General features: G+C 41.1%; 1 protein-coding gene across 1 annotated transcript; it reads left to right on the forward strand.

Annotated features, from left to right (window-relative positions):
* LOC121314296 (transmembrane protein 267-like) lies at positions 1 to 3342 on the forward strand. The gene is made up of 3 exons (XM_041247398.1): positions 1 to 137; positions 1434 to 1823; positions 2271 to 3342. Exons 2-3 carry the CDS (start codon positions 1497 to 1499, stop codon positions 2604 to 2606), a joined length of 663 nt encoding a protein of 220 aa, XP_041103332.1. The 5' UTR covers positions 1 to 137; positions 1434 to 1496; the 3' UTR covers positions 2607 to 3342.
* The last annotated feature ends 15404 nt before the right edge of the window (positions 3343 to 18746 follow it).

The raw sequence follows: 18746 nt of genomic DNA on the forward strand, positions 1-18746 counted from the left end.
CCTGAGTGTCTGATTGACAACAACAGTAACCAATCAGGTGAGAATAAGATGTTTTTGCCCAATAATTGTCGACAAGAGGTTGTCCTTTTTTGTTTGTCTTGTGGAAGAGGGACACTGGCTGACCTGCAGCGTGTAAGGTGAGTATTGGCTTTTGTTAATATATATATTTTTATTCTAGAATTTACGTTTATAAACTGCCGACCACTTTGAAACCTGTTGATTCTATTAAGTCGTTAGATATTTCAACCAATCGTTAACAAACAGCCCATCGGTATACGTCTTTTGCCCTATGATCACAGATGAGCATCATAAATAAAAGGTGAATATTAGAAAGGATCGTGTTGTTGAGAGACTGCAGCAACCAGCCAATGGTCAGTCAAAAAACAAAAAAAAACAAACCTGTTGTTTTATTAATAATAGTATTCATTTGATTGCATAAATAAAGCCAGGCCAAGCTTTGACTTACTGAATTTCTGTGAATGACAGTATATTTAGTAGACAAAATAGCTATGTTACATAATTTGGATTTGTCCCTATGTAATTTTCTCAATCGGTGTTGGGCATAGATACAATCCCTTACTCAAACTCGATACACCAAATGTTTGTAGCGACCTGGACAACTGGGGGCTCGGAAGACCTGCTGCTGTGGGTGTTATGTGTTGCGCGTTTGTTGTTAAGCTGACTGGTATGCGTGCGAGTGTGTATGCGCAGCCGGGGGTGAATGGGGTTAGTTTGATTGCACGGCTGCGGGGGACTGCGTGTGTGCGCGGATCGGAGGTGCGCATGTGAGTGGTGAACGTTAGGTTTTAAAAAGACTGTGTGACAGTTGCAGTTTTGTTTTGTGGTAAATAATAAAAGAGGACTAAACGACACACACCTTGTCAGCGACTTTATTGCTGGCGCCGTAAAGGGACGGCGCTACAGTATTTTAGTTCGCACTTCTGGCATATTCGGTTGGGATTATTTTCACTATCTGAAAAAAGAAAATATTAATAATAATAATAACAGTGTTAACAGATCTCAAGCCCAAAGTTTCATTGGAACCCCAAGACACGCTAGCATTCACTGCACTTAGAACCGCTGCAGTGTCCACTAGTCAGGGAGCTGTAGTACCGTTGAGTGCCAGTGAGCAGAGCAAAGGGATGCAAACGTCAATATTATTACAGGTAAAAGCAACACTTGGCGTTTTGATAAATGCAGTATTTACGTTATGATAAAATGCATGTGACGTATTGATTAAAAATAAATAACTGAGTAAAGCACCGAATTAAAATGAATAGTGTATATCGTTGTTTTTGTTTTTATTTAAAAAAAAGAATAATGCCAGGAAATGCATACCCTAGTATAATTCTGCTAGTTTTTGATTGGCAGCACCGAAGCAGCCATCGTGTTTCCTATTACATTTGGGCTTTCTTTCACTTTTTGTGTTACAGAATGATTCGATGGTAAATGGCCATGGATGACACCTATTTAATAGAAAATTCAATAAGTTGGAAATGGCTACACTTACAATGGCTACAGAGACAGAAAAGGCCCGTGCCCTCCTGCAGACCTTCAGCACTGCCTCCATCATAGCCAGCACAGGGCTGGGGATGTTCTGCTTTTTTGCTGATAGGTTTCTGGAGTTTTCTTTCATCCAGCACAATGATTGGCTCAGGGTTCCTTTGGACAATGCAGTTCACGGGGTGGTGGGCCTGTGGTCTTGGGCCATCGTCATTGGAATACGGAAGAAGAGTGACTTCTGTGAAGTAATCTTTGCCGGTTTTCTTGCTTCTGTCATTGATCTTGACCACTTTTATTTAGCTGGCTCTCTCTCGCTTAAAGTAAGTAATAAACACCTTATCTGTTTTTATTATAGTGTGTTTTAAAATTGGGCATCTGTTTGAGCTACAGTGTGCTATGCCGACACTGAATGGATATAGAGACCGAGTGAGTTATGGCTACCATGCAACAATTGGAAATTGACTGGCATCACTACTGTACCATGTAAGGATTACAATAGCAGTGGTTTGCTTAGTAGAGAATAGTTCAATTAAAGCAAAGTTTAGCAAGAACAAGACCGTACCATTGGAATAAATTTCTTTGCATCAGATTCAGTGCACAATTCTTTGTGCAGTACCGCAGTGCCATAAAATTCTGTTGCCAAATGAAAATGTTCCTATAACAGTAAAATACAATAAAATACAAATATGTGTGTGATGTTTTTTTTTTTTTTTTTTTTTTTTTTTTTTTAGAAAGTATCATCTGTTTCTGTTTTTTGTTTTTGATAGGCTGCTCTGCATCTATCTCAGAGACCTCCTCTTCACTGCTCCACGCTTATCCCAGCTGCATGCATCTCTCTGAAATTCCTCATGTGGATTTGCAAGCTAAAGGACTCCTGGTGTTTCCTTCCTTGGATGCTCTTTATTTCCTTGGCCTCTCACCACGTGCGAGACGGTATCCGCCATGGTCTTTGGTTCTGTCCATTTGGAAGTACAGCTCCTGTGCCCTACTGGCTGTATGTAGCAATCACTGCATCGTTACCGCACCTCTGTTCAGTACTCATGTACATGACAGGCACCAGGGAAATGATTTCCACAAAGCACGGCATTGCCATAGATGTGTGAATGTTCTGAGTTATGAACTTTCTGAGTGTTTGTTCCCTGTCAGTCAAAAAGTAATGTGTTGGTAAGCTGTCCTGTTGCAATTGCTGGTGTGTAAAGGTTGGTTTGTGAGTGTATTGCTACAGCACTGTACAGTAGATTGTTTCACTGGAGTTTTTTTTTTTTTTTTTAAAGGTGTTTTTAAATGTAGGTTTGGGAGGCTCCCAGTTAACCACTAATGTAGAAATATAACCCATTTATTGTCCTTTCCTTTTGCAGCCCACTACCTCCCTATCTCCTCCCTTGTCGTGACCCCGTGGTCTAACTTATTTTCCCATACCAAGAGTAGGTAGTCTAAATTTCGTAAACCAGGGCACTACTCCAGCCATGGCCCCTCTTGATTAACACAAACAAACACTATTAATTCGGTACCTTCATGTCATCATGTAGTCAAGTTGTTGGTGTTGCTACTCCTTGTGTGTTATTTTAACCTGTCATTTAAATCCGGTATGGTTTAAGATTTAAATGTTGGTCCTGAGTCCAGCTTTTCTGTATATCTTTAATTACATTCTAGATGGAGCACTGTTCTTTTCACTGGGTTTAGAAGCTAGATTGCATCAAGGTACACAATGGACACAAGCACTGTCATTAAAACTATAATAACGCAGGTTCAAATGAAGGAATAAACTACCTAAAGGAAGTTATTTGGGTAACTCTGTCCCTCCTTATTAATTTATAAAGTATGCTGCTATGACTTTTATTCAAGTAATAAAAACAAATACAAAAATAATTTTGAAAAGTGTATTTAATATTTTGATTGTATTCCGAAATATGAACTAGAATATTCTAGAATATTAGGTGTATCTAAACAACCTATTCTGATGTGCCATATTTTTTATGATATTTACTGTTTATCATTTTACAGTCGATTTAATTGCAGAGGAATTTGATGAATTTGCTCTAAATATACATAAAATACCAAAGTTTGTGTTGTGAATAACAAATATATCAGATAGCTTTATCTAAGCCTCTTGCAGAAAAATTTAGGAAAGAAAAACTAGCAGAAAAGTACGTTGGTTTCGTTTTGTCGAGATCATTTATCTCAGGATCTCAATAGTACCATTCCTTCATCCCGGGATCACAAGATCACGTATCTCAGGATCTCGATATTACCATTCCTTCATCCCAGGATCGCAAGATCATGTATCTCAGGATCTCGATATTATCATTCTTTATCCCGGGATCATAAGATCATGTATCTCAGGATCTCGATATTACCATTCCTTCATCCCAGGATCAAAAGATCATGTATCTCAGGATCTCAATAGTACCATTCCTTCATCCCGGGATCACAAGATCATTTATCTCAGGATCTCGATATTACCATTCCTTCATCCCAGGATCACAAGATCATGTATGTCAGGATCTCGATATTACCATTCCTTTATCCTGTGATCACGAGATCATTTATCCCAAGATCTTGAGAAAACGGTTTTGACAGTACAAGTCGTTTTGTCGAAGTCATGACTGAGATAAATGTAATTATCTCAGGAAAACAGAAGTAATGACTTCCATTCTCCCAGATCCTGGGATAAATGATCCTGTGATCTCAACATAATGTTTTATTTATTTTTCGGAGAACAGAAAAAGCAGTAAGTAAACAACACTGAACATTAAAAAAATTATACCTTTCAAATTTCTCAGCTGTCATGTAAACAATGTGAAATAAACAAATGTTCTATACTACAATATACAGATCAACATTTAAATGAAGTATTGATATACAACACTGTTTTATGTTGATCAAAACAAAATTGTAATAAAGCCTTACAGTGTGTATACAAGTAGATAATGCGTGGTGCATACACTTGCTTATACAAAGGGTTGTGAAATAATTTGTGAAATAAAAGGTTGTCTCCAAGTACATCTGCTGCACCAGTGTGACCATTAACCCATCCCCCTGTAACACTGCCTCTAGTGGATGGTTAGGAAATACATTAGTAAGACATACTGATAGAACAAAAATGTATTTATAAGACTAGAGCAGGGGTCTCCATCCCCAGTCCTGGAGAGCTACAGGGTCTTCTGGTTTTCATTTCAACCGAGTTCTCAGTTACATAGTTGTGCCAATTATTGTCTTAATTAGTCAAGATTAACAGGTGTTCCAGATCTTTAGCCACTGATGATGTAAAGGCACCTATAAAACCTGCAGGACAGGGGCTCTCCAGGACCAGAGTTGGAGACCGTTGGGCTAGAGGCAGTGTGTCACAGGTTAGAAATGATTTTGAGAGCTATATTAAGGCCACGGCTGCGTTAAACTACAATTTTAAAAAAAAAAAAGTCAACAGAATGCAATAACAGAAACACAATTATACAAAGTAAAACTGCTGCTAGAAGAATGGATTAGTGGAAAGAACTCTTGACATTTCACACCCATACCAATTTGCTTTTTTAAGCGCTTCAGTGTTAGAATTGGTTTGAGGTATGTTGCTCCTTTTTAAAACCCAGGATGGGCTTCACTTATGTTGTCGTTTCTTTGCTTTACCATCTGAGAACAAGAACATTTCTACAGATAACAATAAGTCCACAGACCATCCAGGCTGTGACAAAACAAAAAGGTTCAAACCTAAACTGAAAACTGGTATAGTTAGCATCATCTCACGGCAGAAAAGTTCATCAAGGTGAAAATCCACGTTTAGGAATGTTCGTGGAACAGAAGAAACAGCTCAATTACCCCATTAGCAACCTTGTTGCAGCCTACAGACACAATTTTACAACTTATTAATTTATTTATTTACTTTGCATATGCTGAGAAAACCCATATAGAGTAACATGATAACATTTGGGGCCTGAACCGTATATCCAATACATCTACAACTGCCTTGGTGCATAGTGATAAGCAAAATTGGGCACGCTGACCTGTAGATATTTCACCCATAAATATAAAATACTGCACCATGCTACATTAAGAAATACCAAAAGAAACAAACAAAAAAAAGAGCTGCTTTTGACTTCACAAAATACTGAAAATCAGCGATGATGTTTCTACAAGCTCTAGCTTGCAGGGCATCACCAGTGTTAATCTCTTCAAATGAATAGCTCTGCCATTTGTTGCCATGAGGGTTTTCCCTGTGTCGCACACATCCAGCATATTAATTCAGTAGTCCTGTTGTGTGCAGCTTGAACATTACACAGCATTCATTTCCAAGGCCGCCTTCAGTACCAGGGTGGCAGGTTGAGTGATTGCAGTCTGACCTGCTATACAAGGTGCATGAAGAAAATAAATTGTATTGGCATTCACCTCATGCTCCTGCTGACATTAGTTTGACAGTGGATCAGACACCTGACTACTTTTTTCTCAAACACTCGGACAGAATCCAGAGCTTCAAGTTTACATAGCTGGTGTCTGTATGTACAGTAGTATTTGGTTAAGTATTAGCTTTTTTCAATTCTTAATTTGTTTTTAGTGCTCCTGTTATCCGTTTTGGTGGTACTATATGCAGTTTTGAAAGAAATATTATAGTATTTGTATTTTAATTTTAAAACATAACATCTGTTACTACATTAAGTTAAATAAATGTAATTGCCTTATTTTCAGGAAGTCTGTTACTATTCCACTTCCTAGGTCATGTCACTTCAACAGTGTCTCTGGGATCTGTAATGATATGATCATTTGTAGAAAGTACCTTGTTGACATGTTGAATATATCTCAGCTTTTATAGAGGAGCCCTAGATTGGAATAGGGGGAACTCAAAGGTGGCTTCCAGAGTTTATGTTAGTATGTGTCACTAAGAAATTAATAAAAGTACTTTCCTTTCATTCCTCTGGGAGTTGTTCATGAACCCAATAATTATAAATACATAAGGATCAACACAGGTTACTGGCTGTAAAGTATGTTAGTCAATATAGGAAGTAGCTCCAGTAGTTGATTAGTGACAGGAAAGAAGGTGTCAAAGGGGTGGGAGACAATTTTATTTTGGAAATATGAGAATACCTGGAAGCATGGCTTGGAAGCAGATGTATTAATCTAGTGTAGTACCAGATATCAATATAAATGCCTGGTATAACAAAACAGCACATTTGGGATGTATGTAGCTAATGGAACTGCATGAAAGAGGTTCTTTTTGAAGCATGATGAATGCAACTGCTCGGTCATCATTAGGAAAATCTATCATCAATTTGTGAACAAATAAAATAATAAAGATAAAAAGCCGTGCAAGTCTAATACATTTGGAAGAAATGTACTGAATTAAAAGTTCTACCTTTTACACTCCTTTGCTTAATGTATTCTATAGATGCTCAAGTGACCACATTTCTTGCAATGCACAATTTTAATATTTGTTGAATTAAACCTTTAGTATTCTTTCCTATCCCATAGTTTATTTATGTTTCAAGCTGCTGTTTAAAATTGATTTCAAAGATTGAAGCTAGCATTGTGAGATGTAAAAGTGTAGTGTGGGATGATTGACTGTGTGGCCCAGGATCTCTTCTTTTGGATCAATAGGAACTGTCCTTGTTTGAGGTGCGACCTTCGACATCGGTCAGTGGTCACCAAGACAGGGTGATGGAGGACCACAGGCCCCCAGAAGGGAGACACAGTTGAAAAGTAGTTGATGTGGAGGTGGAGGAGAAAGACTTGCAGAACAAGTGTTGGAAGGTGAGTCTGTACAATACACATTAAGGAATCAACAAGGTTTGCAAACTGACCCTCACCCCTAGAACTACGGAATGCCTCTATATACTGGCACTTTCATAAAGCATAAACACTTTGAACAGATACAAATGCAGTGCTGTTGGGACACACTTGATCATTTATTTTAAATGTTTTTGCTTGCTTTTAAAACCCAGTGAGACACAGCATCAATTGAAGTACAGCAACGATAAACCAAGGCACTTTCAACTCAAGTTTAAATTAGAAATGTTATACACAATCTTCAGCTTTGGTATGTTTCTCCTCAGTCCCATGGTAAAAAACTGAACAATGTAAACCCCACACTTAAAAATAGCCATAACGTTTAATTTATTCAACTGTCACTGACAACTGTGTGTCATTTTTGTAATGCTATTCTTGGCATGAATTGCTTAAATCTCCTTCTACCATCTTAAACCACATACATAGTGTGGTTTAATCATTATTCCACTACTCTGCCCTCAGAGCACTATAATCAGTTGCTCTAAAATAGCTTGTAAAACTCTTCTAAGTTCTGTTACAGACAGTGGGAAAAAAAAAAGTTACACACTAGCTGTCTCTAGAGACCACCAACAAATACAAACAATCATCAATTAATAATCTCTATCAGTAAAATTAGGGTATATGATCAGATATACAATTAACAATAATAGCTACATTATGTTACGTCTCAGTTTACTAAAATGTTTAGTCTTAAAATCATAATGAGGTTCAGACTTCAATGGATGATTTGAGACTCTTTGTTTAAATTTCATTTTGATTAAATATTTCCAAACTCACTTCATGGTGTCTCTGCAATAGATCACTGAAAATTCTCAATTATTTTGGAAACTGTTTTCACACAATGCAGGCACTGTAATTACTTTTAGGCAGAAGTTTAATCCCACCATTCATTATATTTCTTGAAGAAAAAAACATGTCAGCATTGTAAATGAATGAACTCATTAAAGAAAGGAAAGGTGGTAGGGTATCCATGGGTTATTTCTGAAGTTTCCATGTTGCTTATTCTGTAGTTATACAAACAGTATTCTGAAAAATGTTCCAACACTATACTCATGTATATTTCCTCAAAAGTATTAACAGGAGTGGGGTCCAATAAATCATAATTAAACTGATAATAAACACATGCTTTTTAGTGTGGTGCTTTTTCATCTGAACCAGCAGTGTGAATTGAAGTAGATTCATGCACTGCAGTGCTCCATTGTCTCAAAGAAAATGGAGAAATCTTTAAGAAAATGTCATAAAAGACATTTCCAAAAGAGCTCAGCATTGTGATAACTATCCAAACTGCATCCAATGTGTCAGCTTCTTATTGTGCTCATAACTTGGCTTGCTGTGTTCTTGTTAAATCAAACCTTGACATTTTGAAAGGCAAAGTTCTGCCATAAAGATCTTAAAGCAATTGTTTTGTACATGTATGCCTTGCAGATATTTATTCCAAAACATGTGGACACACAGCAAAAAATAAAATTGCAATGAAAAAAAAACAAAACAATTACAATCAAGATCCATAATGCAGTTAACTAGACAATGTGTTACATAAATATCTGTCCAGTTGGTGGCGTAAATGTTATATAGTACTGTTTTTTTTTTTTTTTTTTTTTTTTTTTTTACATTGAACAATGTAACTTCTTAATAATTTTCTGAAAGCTTTTTTTGCAACTGCAATTGGTAACGGAAACTAGCCTTTTCACAATCATTATGATTATTTACGTTGATGTTACAAGGCTATCTCTGCACTATTCATTCCCTCAAATAAATACAGTGAGAGATTTTCGTTCTTACAAAACCACTTAGATAGTGCTGATAATAGTGATGTCCGAGAAAGGTTAAGAGAGGTAGCATCTGTTCTTTATAAAATAAAAGGAGTTACTGACTGCATGCCAAGTCAAGATAGCCAGAACATGTTCAAGGTCTATGAAGGCACATGGAATATCTGTGGAAATGTGAATTAGGAGAAATGATTGAAAGGTCAGCGCAATTCGCTGTCACTTTTAGCTTCTTCCCAGCCGAGTAGCTGCCTGGGGATGACACAACTCAGAAAGTAAAGGTGGGTTAGTGAGCAAGGCTGTGACACAGACATGTAGGACAAAACATTGTTAGCTGTTCATTATCAAAGTTACCTACAGCTAAAGGGCAGCCGCCTGCCGCCTGTGCTCCTGCTAGAATCTGGGGAATATCCACTTTGTGTTCTGTTTGCTTCTTATGTAATTGAATGCATTTATAAAAAGATTCTTAATAAAAATGTGTGATTCAGAGGAGCGTCTGTTGTTGTGTTTTCCTCCTTCCTATACCTCCTTTGGTACTTATTTGGAACACCATTAAAAGGTACAGGCACCTCCACTCCTAGTACCAGAGTCTTACAACGTTTTTTGGCAGCCTGTCAAAATAATTTAGGTAAGCAATCAGACATTGTAAATAATTTGGCTGCTCATAAAACAGTGAAACCCATTTTATCCAAACTGTCCATAAAGCTATCTCCCCAGTTAATCTGCTTGAAGAAACTAAAAACATAACAATGTTATTGCACTATGTCCACCATACACACATTGAGAAGGGCTTTCATCCTTGGTCCAACTCATCACAATCATTTCCACATGGATGACCACAGCATCATTGCAAACAGTTATTTATTGTGTAGATTGAGATTAAGAAAAGTACCAGTTTCAAGATCTAAAATCACTTTTATTACATGAAAATACATACATAATAAACAGTAACAAAATCAGCTTATTCGGTCTGTTGTCCTGCGCACAACACACTGTACAGTAAGTGTGGTCTCCTCCTTTTTTTTTCTATTTATTCACAATGACAAAACTTGTTTTCTTCTGTTGACACCCCATACCTCAGATTGTGTATTACCCAGAAAAGGGCTGTTTCAAAAGGAAAAATGGAGGGAGGCCACATGCTCTACATTTTACTCGTGTCTAATGAAAAATGCACGCCTTGGGTTGTTACAGCTTTCATGATGTATTTATAATGCTAAATGAACTGATTTCTTTATTGATTCCAAATTCAAAATCATGACAAGGGAGGTCAACTATATACACTGAATTATGCAATGACATAATTGTCTATAAATAAAACAGATATAGGGCACTCTGCAATGGCATGAATTTACAGTGGTGCATGAATATTGCATCTTTTCATCTAAGTTTTCCTTTCTAAAATATACTGGACAAACATTTTATAATTTTAATGTAACTCCATGCAATTCCTGAGTTATGCACAGCATTTAAAAACAAAATATTGAAGTCTACATACTTGTCTATTTAAATCCATTGATTGTTTCAGTGAGTTTTGCAGGGTCTAACAAAAACACTTATGTAGTATCAAACCAAACCCTTTAACAAGGTGGGACCAGCTGAGAAAATGTAATTGTTGAATACTATTTCCTTACATTATATGATAGAGGTGTGTATCATGAAACCAAAAAGCAGTGCATCTAATTTAAGTTGTGCCTTTTTGTATACGGACCCTGACCCCTACTAAATCAACAACACTTCATTCAGAACGCTATTTAAATTAGAAGGTACACCATCCAAATACTGTCCAGGCCCAGCCTTGCATTTCATAGTCTGATGAGTTCAGATATTCACTGGCCAATTCATGACCCCATTCTTGAAGTTTTATTTTCAGAATACCGACTATCTAATAGTCTAGTCATTTTTAGGTGATAAAACATGCTAATATTTTGTTAAAACGTCCCAAATACTAATATGTAATAATAATATGTATGGTAACCACTGTATATCAGCGGTTCCATCATAAAATGTACTCGCTGACAGCTGATAAACCTCCACTGCCCTGGTATATTTTACATTTTTTACGACCACCTTTTTTAAAACTCAATAAACCAACCTATCATCTGTAAAATTTCCCATGTATTGCTGTAGTATTTTGCTCAAAAAACCAGCTGCCCCATTTTATAGTCAAGCTCATCCAACTGTATTCCGATGTGTGCCCCTATTGGAACCACATGCATACACACACACACACTCAATTTTCTATAACAACTGTTAAACAGGGTGATCATTTCCCTAATATGTTAATGCTACATGTACAAATAAAATAAAACAAATTTTCTAAAAATACAGGTTCTTGAAACATTCATATTATTTTGGAAATCTACTATACAAATTGAGTCAGAACGTGTTGTCTGAATTAACAGGGTATGGCTTTGAAGGTAAAGAATTCTCTTTAAAAAACAATGTGACTTCTTTAGAATACTGATAAAGGTTTTTGTTGTGGCTTTGTAAATTCTGATTGGCTATAAGCCAACATGAATAGGATACTGTAAAAGGGACATTAGATGACTATGCTTTATAATCTTTGACTTGATTAGATTCCCATATCTGAATTACAAAATTTGTACAAAATTAATTAAAAATAAAACCTGAAATAGCTTGGTTGGATAAGTGTCCACCCCCCCCCTTGTAATAGCAATACTAAATTAGCTCAGGTGTAAACAATCGCCTTCAAAATCACACACCAATTGAAGTGACCTCCACCTGTGTTAAATTGTAGCGATTCACATGATTTCAGGATAAATTCAGCAGTTCCTGTAGGTTCCTTCTGCTGGGTAGTTTCAAAGCAAAGACTCAACCATAAGCACCAAGGCGCTTTCAAAAGTACTCCGGGACAAAGTTGTGAAAGGCACAGATCAGGGGATGAGTATAAAAAAAATATATATCAAAGGCCTTAAATATCCCTTGGAGCATGGTCAAGACGATTATTAAGAAGTGGAAGGTGCAAGGCCCTACCGAGACCCTGCCTAGATCAGGCCATCCCTCCAAATTGGATGATCAAGCAAGGAGACTGATCAAAGAGGCTACCAAGAGGCCAATAGCAACTTTGCAAGAGCTACAGGCTTGTATGGCCAAGACTGGTTAAAGTGTGCATGTGACAACAATATCCCAAGCACTCCACAAATCTGGCCTCTATGGTAGGGTGGCAACAAGAAAGCCCACCTTGAATCCCGTTTGACGTTTACAAAAAAAAACACTCAGGAGATTTCTGTAGCCATGTCGCAAAAAGTTCTATGGTCTGACGAAACTAAAATGGAACTTTTTGGCCTAAATGCAAAGCGTTATGTTTTGTGCAAACCCAACACAGCACATCACTCAAAGAACACCATCCCTACTGTGAAGCATGGTGGTGGCAGCATCATGTTATGGGGATGTTTTTCATCGGCAGGGACTGGGGCACTTGTCAGGATAGAAGGGAAAATGAATGGAGCAAAGTAAAGAAGTCCTTGAGGAAAACCTGCTGCCCTCTGCAAGAAAGCTGAAACTGGGACGGAAGTTCCTTTCAGCATGACAACGACCCAAAGCACACAGTCAAAGCTACACTGGAGTGGCTAAGGAACAAAAAGGTAAATGTCCTTGAGTGGCCCAGTCAGAGCCCCTACCTAAATCCAATTGAAAATGTGTTGCGTGACTTGAAGATTGCTGTCTGTCAATGCTCCCCAAGGAACATGACAGAGCTTGTACAGTTTTGTAAAGAAGAATGGTCAGAGATTACGAAATCTAAGTGTGTAAAGTTGGTAGAGACCTATCCCAACAGACTCACAGCTGTAATTGCTGCCAAAAGTGCTTCCACCAAGTATTAACTCAGTGGGGTGGAGACTTATCCAGTTATGATCTTTCAGTTTTGTATTTTTAATATATAATTTTTTTCTCAATGAAAACTTTTTTTCCCCCTTAACAGTGTGGAGTATGGTGTGTAGATAAGTGGGGAAAAAAAAAAAAAAAAACATAATTTAAATGCATGAAACTCTGAGGCACCAACACAACAAAATGTGAAACAGTTCAAGGGGATGTAGACTTTCTATGGGCACTGTGTGTATATGGTCAAGCTAGGGTTAAAAATATCCACAGTATCTTTAATTTAATGTATAAACTACAGTATATATTTTAATTTGTAGGACTATTTGTAGAAAATCAGATTACATTATTTATAAAATTGCTAAAATAACAAAATGTTCTATTATTGTGCTTACATAATTCTGCTGGTATGGTATCTAGCAAAAAAAGATATCTTCTACTGAAAGATCTGAATGGAGCGCTATGAGAATGGCTTTATTAGCATGAACTGAAAATGAACTTCACTGTTGGGCCCTCTTTCTTTAGTTGTATTAGCTCTGTTTCAAAGTTTTACCACATCTGTGGTAGTTCTGATTGTATGTTCTCACACATGTTCAAGTGGTGAAAACTGTGGACTTTAAAAAGGCCTTACAGGTTGTGGTTTCAACCATGGGCCTGTTTGTTGAGCATTGTGTTTTAGAATTATTTGAAAAGTAACAGGAAGAGGGATTGTGCTTTTGTAATTACTGCAACAACTTTTCACTAAAAATGACTACACAAGTTCCCAATGTCTCTATTGATTTCTTTTCACATTTCTTAAAGGCTACTGCCAGATTTACAACCTGAGCTGGTTTTATTTTGCGTGCCACGAAATAAGATGTATCAGCGATTCTTTTACACATGGGCCTACACCTTACTAGAGGGATTTGCGTATTTTAATCGCAACTTAATTATAGGTTTGTTTTATATAGAAGTATAATGCTGTTACAGTTGTGGTGAAGGCTTCAAAACATAGGCAATGATTTTCTGTAGCATTCTCCCTTCTCCCTTCTTTGCTCAGTACTGTCTCTTTAGTCATTCAGGTGTGCATTCTATTGCACCAGCCTTCTCCATATCCTTTGGGTCCTCCAGCTTACAAAAGCAAATGCCTTACACTGTACACATCTCGGCGAGGTAGAAATCATTCCTTAGCACGGTAGTGCTGATCACCTCAATGCATTCCACATCAACCAACAGTGGACCACGGACAGTGTGTATCCATTATTTAATCACCCAAATACACACATTTACTTCTTATACTGTTATAAGGCTATACAATAATATGTACATAATGCCCTGTATTCTAATCATTCATGAAGGACAGAAACCTCTTTATTTATAGATAACCTCAATACCCAGTACTTGGATCTTCACACATCTCAAAAGGAAGTTTTAAATAATATTATTTTAAGGAAATGTAGCCAGATAATGGTTGATGAGATCTTCATTCTTGTGAAAACCTGGAATCCACGCAAATCTGCGTAGAACTCACAAGTTCTTTCAGTTGAAAATATTACACTTTGTGTTCACTGGTGAGGTTTGTGAAGAACTGAAGAATTAAGCAAACTGAGGCAGTCAAGTGCTACAAAAGCGCTGTAGGTTTATAAAACAGACAGAGCTGAATCCACTTGAAACGAAACAAAACAAATAGGTAGATATTGTATCTGTAAATGCAGACAGTCACAAGACACCAGGTTAGCCACTTCCTTTCAGAAGATTTTTAATGGATCTTCTTCTGTCCTACACAGTTATTAATGGCAGTGGTGATATTTCCCTTTGAAATTACCCTATAAGGGTTGATACTTGTAAATGTCATCTCTGTACCTGTAAAAAAAAGAAACTTCCAGTAATTTAATGTTGATTTGTAAACAAATGTAAAGGATTTAGGATGTAGTATATGATGGTGTTCTGTCTAACTAATAGATTCCTCTGACCTATATTGCTTTTTTAAAAAAAAAAACACTTTTCCCTCGAGAACCATTTCAGTCCAGGGTTTTGTTCCAATTAGGTCATAAATTAGTTAATTTACTAATTACAGGTATAGATTACTTAAATGACTAATAACACGTTCCATTAACTAATTTAGGGCCTGCTTGGAATAAAGAATTCGAGAGGTGCCATATCCATTTTAAAGTATACCAAGGGCGTCGGTATAAATTTACTTTTTTTTTTTTTTTTTTTTAATTTCAGGCCCAATCTGGAATGGACCTCGAGGGCCAGTGGTGCGCTACACTGGAGTCTGGAATGGACCTCGAGGACAGGTGGTGCGCTACAATGGAGTCTGGAATGGACCTCGAGGACAGGTGGTGCGCTACAATGGAGTCTGGAATGGACATCGAGGGCCGGTGGTGCGCTACACTGGAGTCTGGAATGGACGGTGGTGCGCTACACTGGAGTCTGGAATGGACCTCAAGGGCCGGTGGTAGACTACACTGCAGTCTGGAATGCACCTCAAGGACCGGTGGTAGACTACACTGGAGTCTGGAATGGACCTCGAGGGCTGGTGGTGGCTACACTGGAGTCTGGAATGGACCTTGAGGGTCGGTGGTGCGCTACACTGGAGTCTGGAATGGACCTTGAGGGTCGGTGGTGCGCTACACTGGAGTCTGGAATGGATCTCGAGGGCCGGTGGTGCGCTACACTGGAGTCTGGAATGGACCTCGAGGGCCGGTGGTGGTGCGCTACACTGGAGTCTGGAATGGACCTCGAGGGCCGGTGGGACTACACTGCTACACTGGAGTCTGGAATGGACCTCGAGGGCCGGTGGTGCTACACTGGAGTCTGGAATGGACCTTGAGGGCCGGTGGTGCGCTACACTGGAGTCTGGAATGGACCTCGAGGGCCGGTGGTGCGCTACACTGGAGTCTGGAATGGACCTCGAGGGCCGGTGGTGCGCTACACTGGAGTCTGGAATGGACCTCGAGGGCCGGTGGTGCGCTACACTGGAGTCTGGAATGGACCTCGAGGGCCGGTGGTGCGCTACAATGGAGTCTGGAATGGACCTCACAGGTGGTGCGCTACAATGGAGTCTGGAATGGACATCGAGGGCCGGTGGTGCGCTACACTGGAGTCTGGAATGGACCTCAAGGGCCGGTGGTAGACTACACTGCAGTCTGGAATGCACCTCAAGGACCGGTGGTAGACTACACTGGAGTCTGGAATGGACCTCGAGGGCCGGTGGTGCGCTACACTGGAGTCTGGAATGGACCTCGAGGGCCGGTGGTGCGCTACACTGGAGTCTGGAATGGATCTCGAGGGCCGGTGGTAGACTACACTGGAGTCTGGAATGGACCTCGAGGGCCGGTGGTGCGCTACACTGGAGTCTGGAATGGACCTCGAGGGCCGGTGGTGCGCTACACTGGAGTCTGGAATGGACCTCGAGGGCCGGTGGTGCGCTACACTGGAGTCTGGAATGGATCTCGAGGGCCGGTGGTAGACTACACTGGAGTCTGGAATGGAACTTGAGGGTCGGTGGTGCGCTACACTGGAGTCTGGAATGGACCTCGAGGGCCGGTGGTGCGCTACACTGGAGTCTGGAATGGACCTCGAGGGCCGGTGGGTGGAGTCTGGAATGGACCTACTACACTGGAGTCTGGAATGGACCTCGAGGGCCGGTGGTGCGCTACACTGGAGTCTGGAATGGACCTCGAGGGCCGGTGGTGCGCTACACTGGAGTCTGGAATGGACCTCGAGGGCCGGTGGTAGACTACACTGGAGTCTGGAATGGACCTCGAGGGCCGGTGGTGCGCTACACTGGAGTCTGGAATGGACCTCGAGGGCCGGTGGTGCGCTACACTGGAGTCTGGAATGGAGTCTGGAATGGACCTTGAGGGTCGGTGGTAGCGCTACACTGGAGTCTGGAATGGACCTTGAGGGCCGGTGGTGCGCTACACTGGAGTCTGGAATGGACCTCGAGGGCCGGTGGTGCGCTACACTGGAGTCTGGAATGGACCTCGAGGGCCGGTGGTGCGCTACACTGGAGTCTGGAATGGGAGGGTCGGTGGTAGACTACACTGGAGTCTGGAATGGACCTTGAGGGCTGGTGGTAGACTACACTGGAGTCTGGAATGGACCTCGAGGGCCGGTGGTGCGCTACACTGGAGTCTGGAATGGACCTCGAGGGCCGGTGGTGCGCTACACTGGAGTCTGGAATGGACCTCGAGGGCCGGTGGTGCGCTACACTGGAGTCTGGAATGGACCTCGAGGGCCGGTGGTAGACTACACTGGAGTCTGGAATGGACCTCGAGGGCCGGTGGTGACTACACTGGAGTCTGGAATGGACCTCGAGGGCCGGTGGTGCGCTACACTGGAGTCTGGAATGGACCTCGAGGGCCGGTGGTGCGCTACACTGGAGTCTGGAATGGACCTCGAGGGCCGGTGGTGCGCTACACTGGAGTCTGGAATGGACCTCGAGGGCCGGTGGTGCGCTACACTGGAGTCTGGAATGGACCTTGAGGGCCGGTGGTGCGCTACACTGGAGTCTGGAATGGACCTCGAGGGCCGGTGGTAGACTACACTGGAGTCTGGAATGGACCTCGAGGACCGGTGGGACTACACTGGAGTCTGGAATGGACCTCGAGGACAGGTGGTGCGCTACACTGGAGTCTGGAATGGACCTCGAGGGCCGGTGGTGCGCTACACTGGAGTCTGGAATGGACCTCAAGGGCCGGTGGTAGACTACACTGCAGTCTGGAATGCACCTCAAGGACCGGTGGTAGACTACACTGGAGTCTGGAATGGACCTCGAGGGCTGGTGGTGCGCTACACTGGAGTCTGGAATGGACCTCGAGGGTCGGTGGTGCGCTACACTGGAGTCTGGAATGGACCTCGAGGGTCGGTGGTGCGCTACACTGGAGTCTGGAATGGACCTTGAGGGTCGGTGGTGCGCTACACTGGAGTCTGGAATGGACCTTGAGGGTCGGTGGTGCGCTACACTGGAGTCTGGAATGGACCTTGAGGGCCGGTGGTAGACTACACTGGAGTCTGGAATGGACCTTGAGGGCTGGTGGTGCGCTACACTGGAGTCTGGAATGGACCTCGAGGGCTGGTGGTGCGCTACACTGGAGTCTGGAATGGACCTCGAGGGCCGGTGGTGCGCTACACTGGAGTCTGGAATGGACCTCGAGGGCCGGTGGTGCGCTACACTGGAGTCTGGAATGGACCTCGAGGGCCGGTGGTAGACTACACTGGAGTCTGGAATGGACCTCGAGGGCCGGTGGTGCGCTACACTGGAGTCTGGAATGGACCTCGAGGGCCGGTGGTGCGCTACACTGGAGTCTGGAATGGACCTTGAGGGTCGGTGGTGCGCTACACTGGAGTCTGGAATGGATCTCGAGGGCCGGTGGTAGACTACACTGGAGTCTGGAATGGACCTCGAGGGCCGGTGGTGCGCTACACTGGAGTCTGGAATGGACCTTGAAGGCTGGTGGTAGACTACACTGGAGTCTGGAATGGACCTCGAGGGCCGGTGGTGTGTTACACTGTAGTCTGGAATGGATGTGTTTTGTTTCCTTTATTTTTTATTTTCTGGGGGGAGAAAAAAAATTCCTTAGATCTACATAGTGTTAATATTAAATTGATATTACTTCCAGATGGTGGTGATTAATTCACATGTAGGTTACCTGGTATTATACTGCCAAGTTTTCATACCATATAACTAATTAGATCTATATAAAACATTAACCATCCACGCTAACCATCCAAATGGAACAACATATACATGGTTGTTTTGTGTTTAATGTGGTTTATTATGGTGACTCAGGGTTGTCCAAGAAGAAAATCACCTTGCTTAAACCGGCATAGCAAGATTTCCATGATGTGCCAATCACAGCAGTTAACAATGAACTGCTT

Source organism: Polyodon spathula, chromosome 1, assembly GCF_017654505.1.
Source record: "Polyodon spathula isolate WHYD16114869_AA chromosome 1, ASM1765450v1, whole genome shotgun sequence".
NCBI classification, from domain to species: domain Eukaryota; kingdom Metazoa; phylum Chordata; class Actinopteri; order Acipenseriformes; family Polyodontidae; genus Polyodon; species Polyodon spathula.

What these genes read in the sequence shown, in the direction of transcription:
- LOC121314296 (XM_041247398.1), top strand. Translation starts at nt 1,497, where the DNA reads ATGGCTACACTTACAATGGCTACAGAGACAGAAAAGGCCCGTGCCCTC. An exon ending in CTGGCTCTCTCTCGCTTAAA is followed by an intron (nt 1,824 to 2,270) that starts GTAAGTAATAAA and finishes TGTTTTTGATAG; the next exon opens with GCTGCTCTGCATCTATCTCA.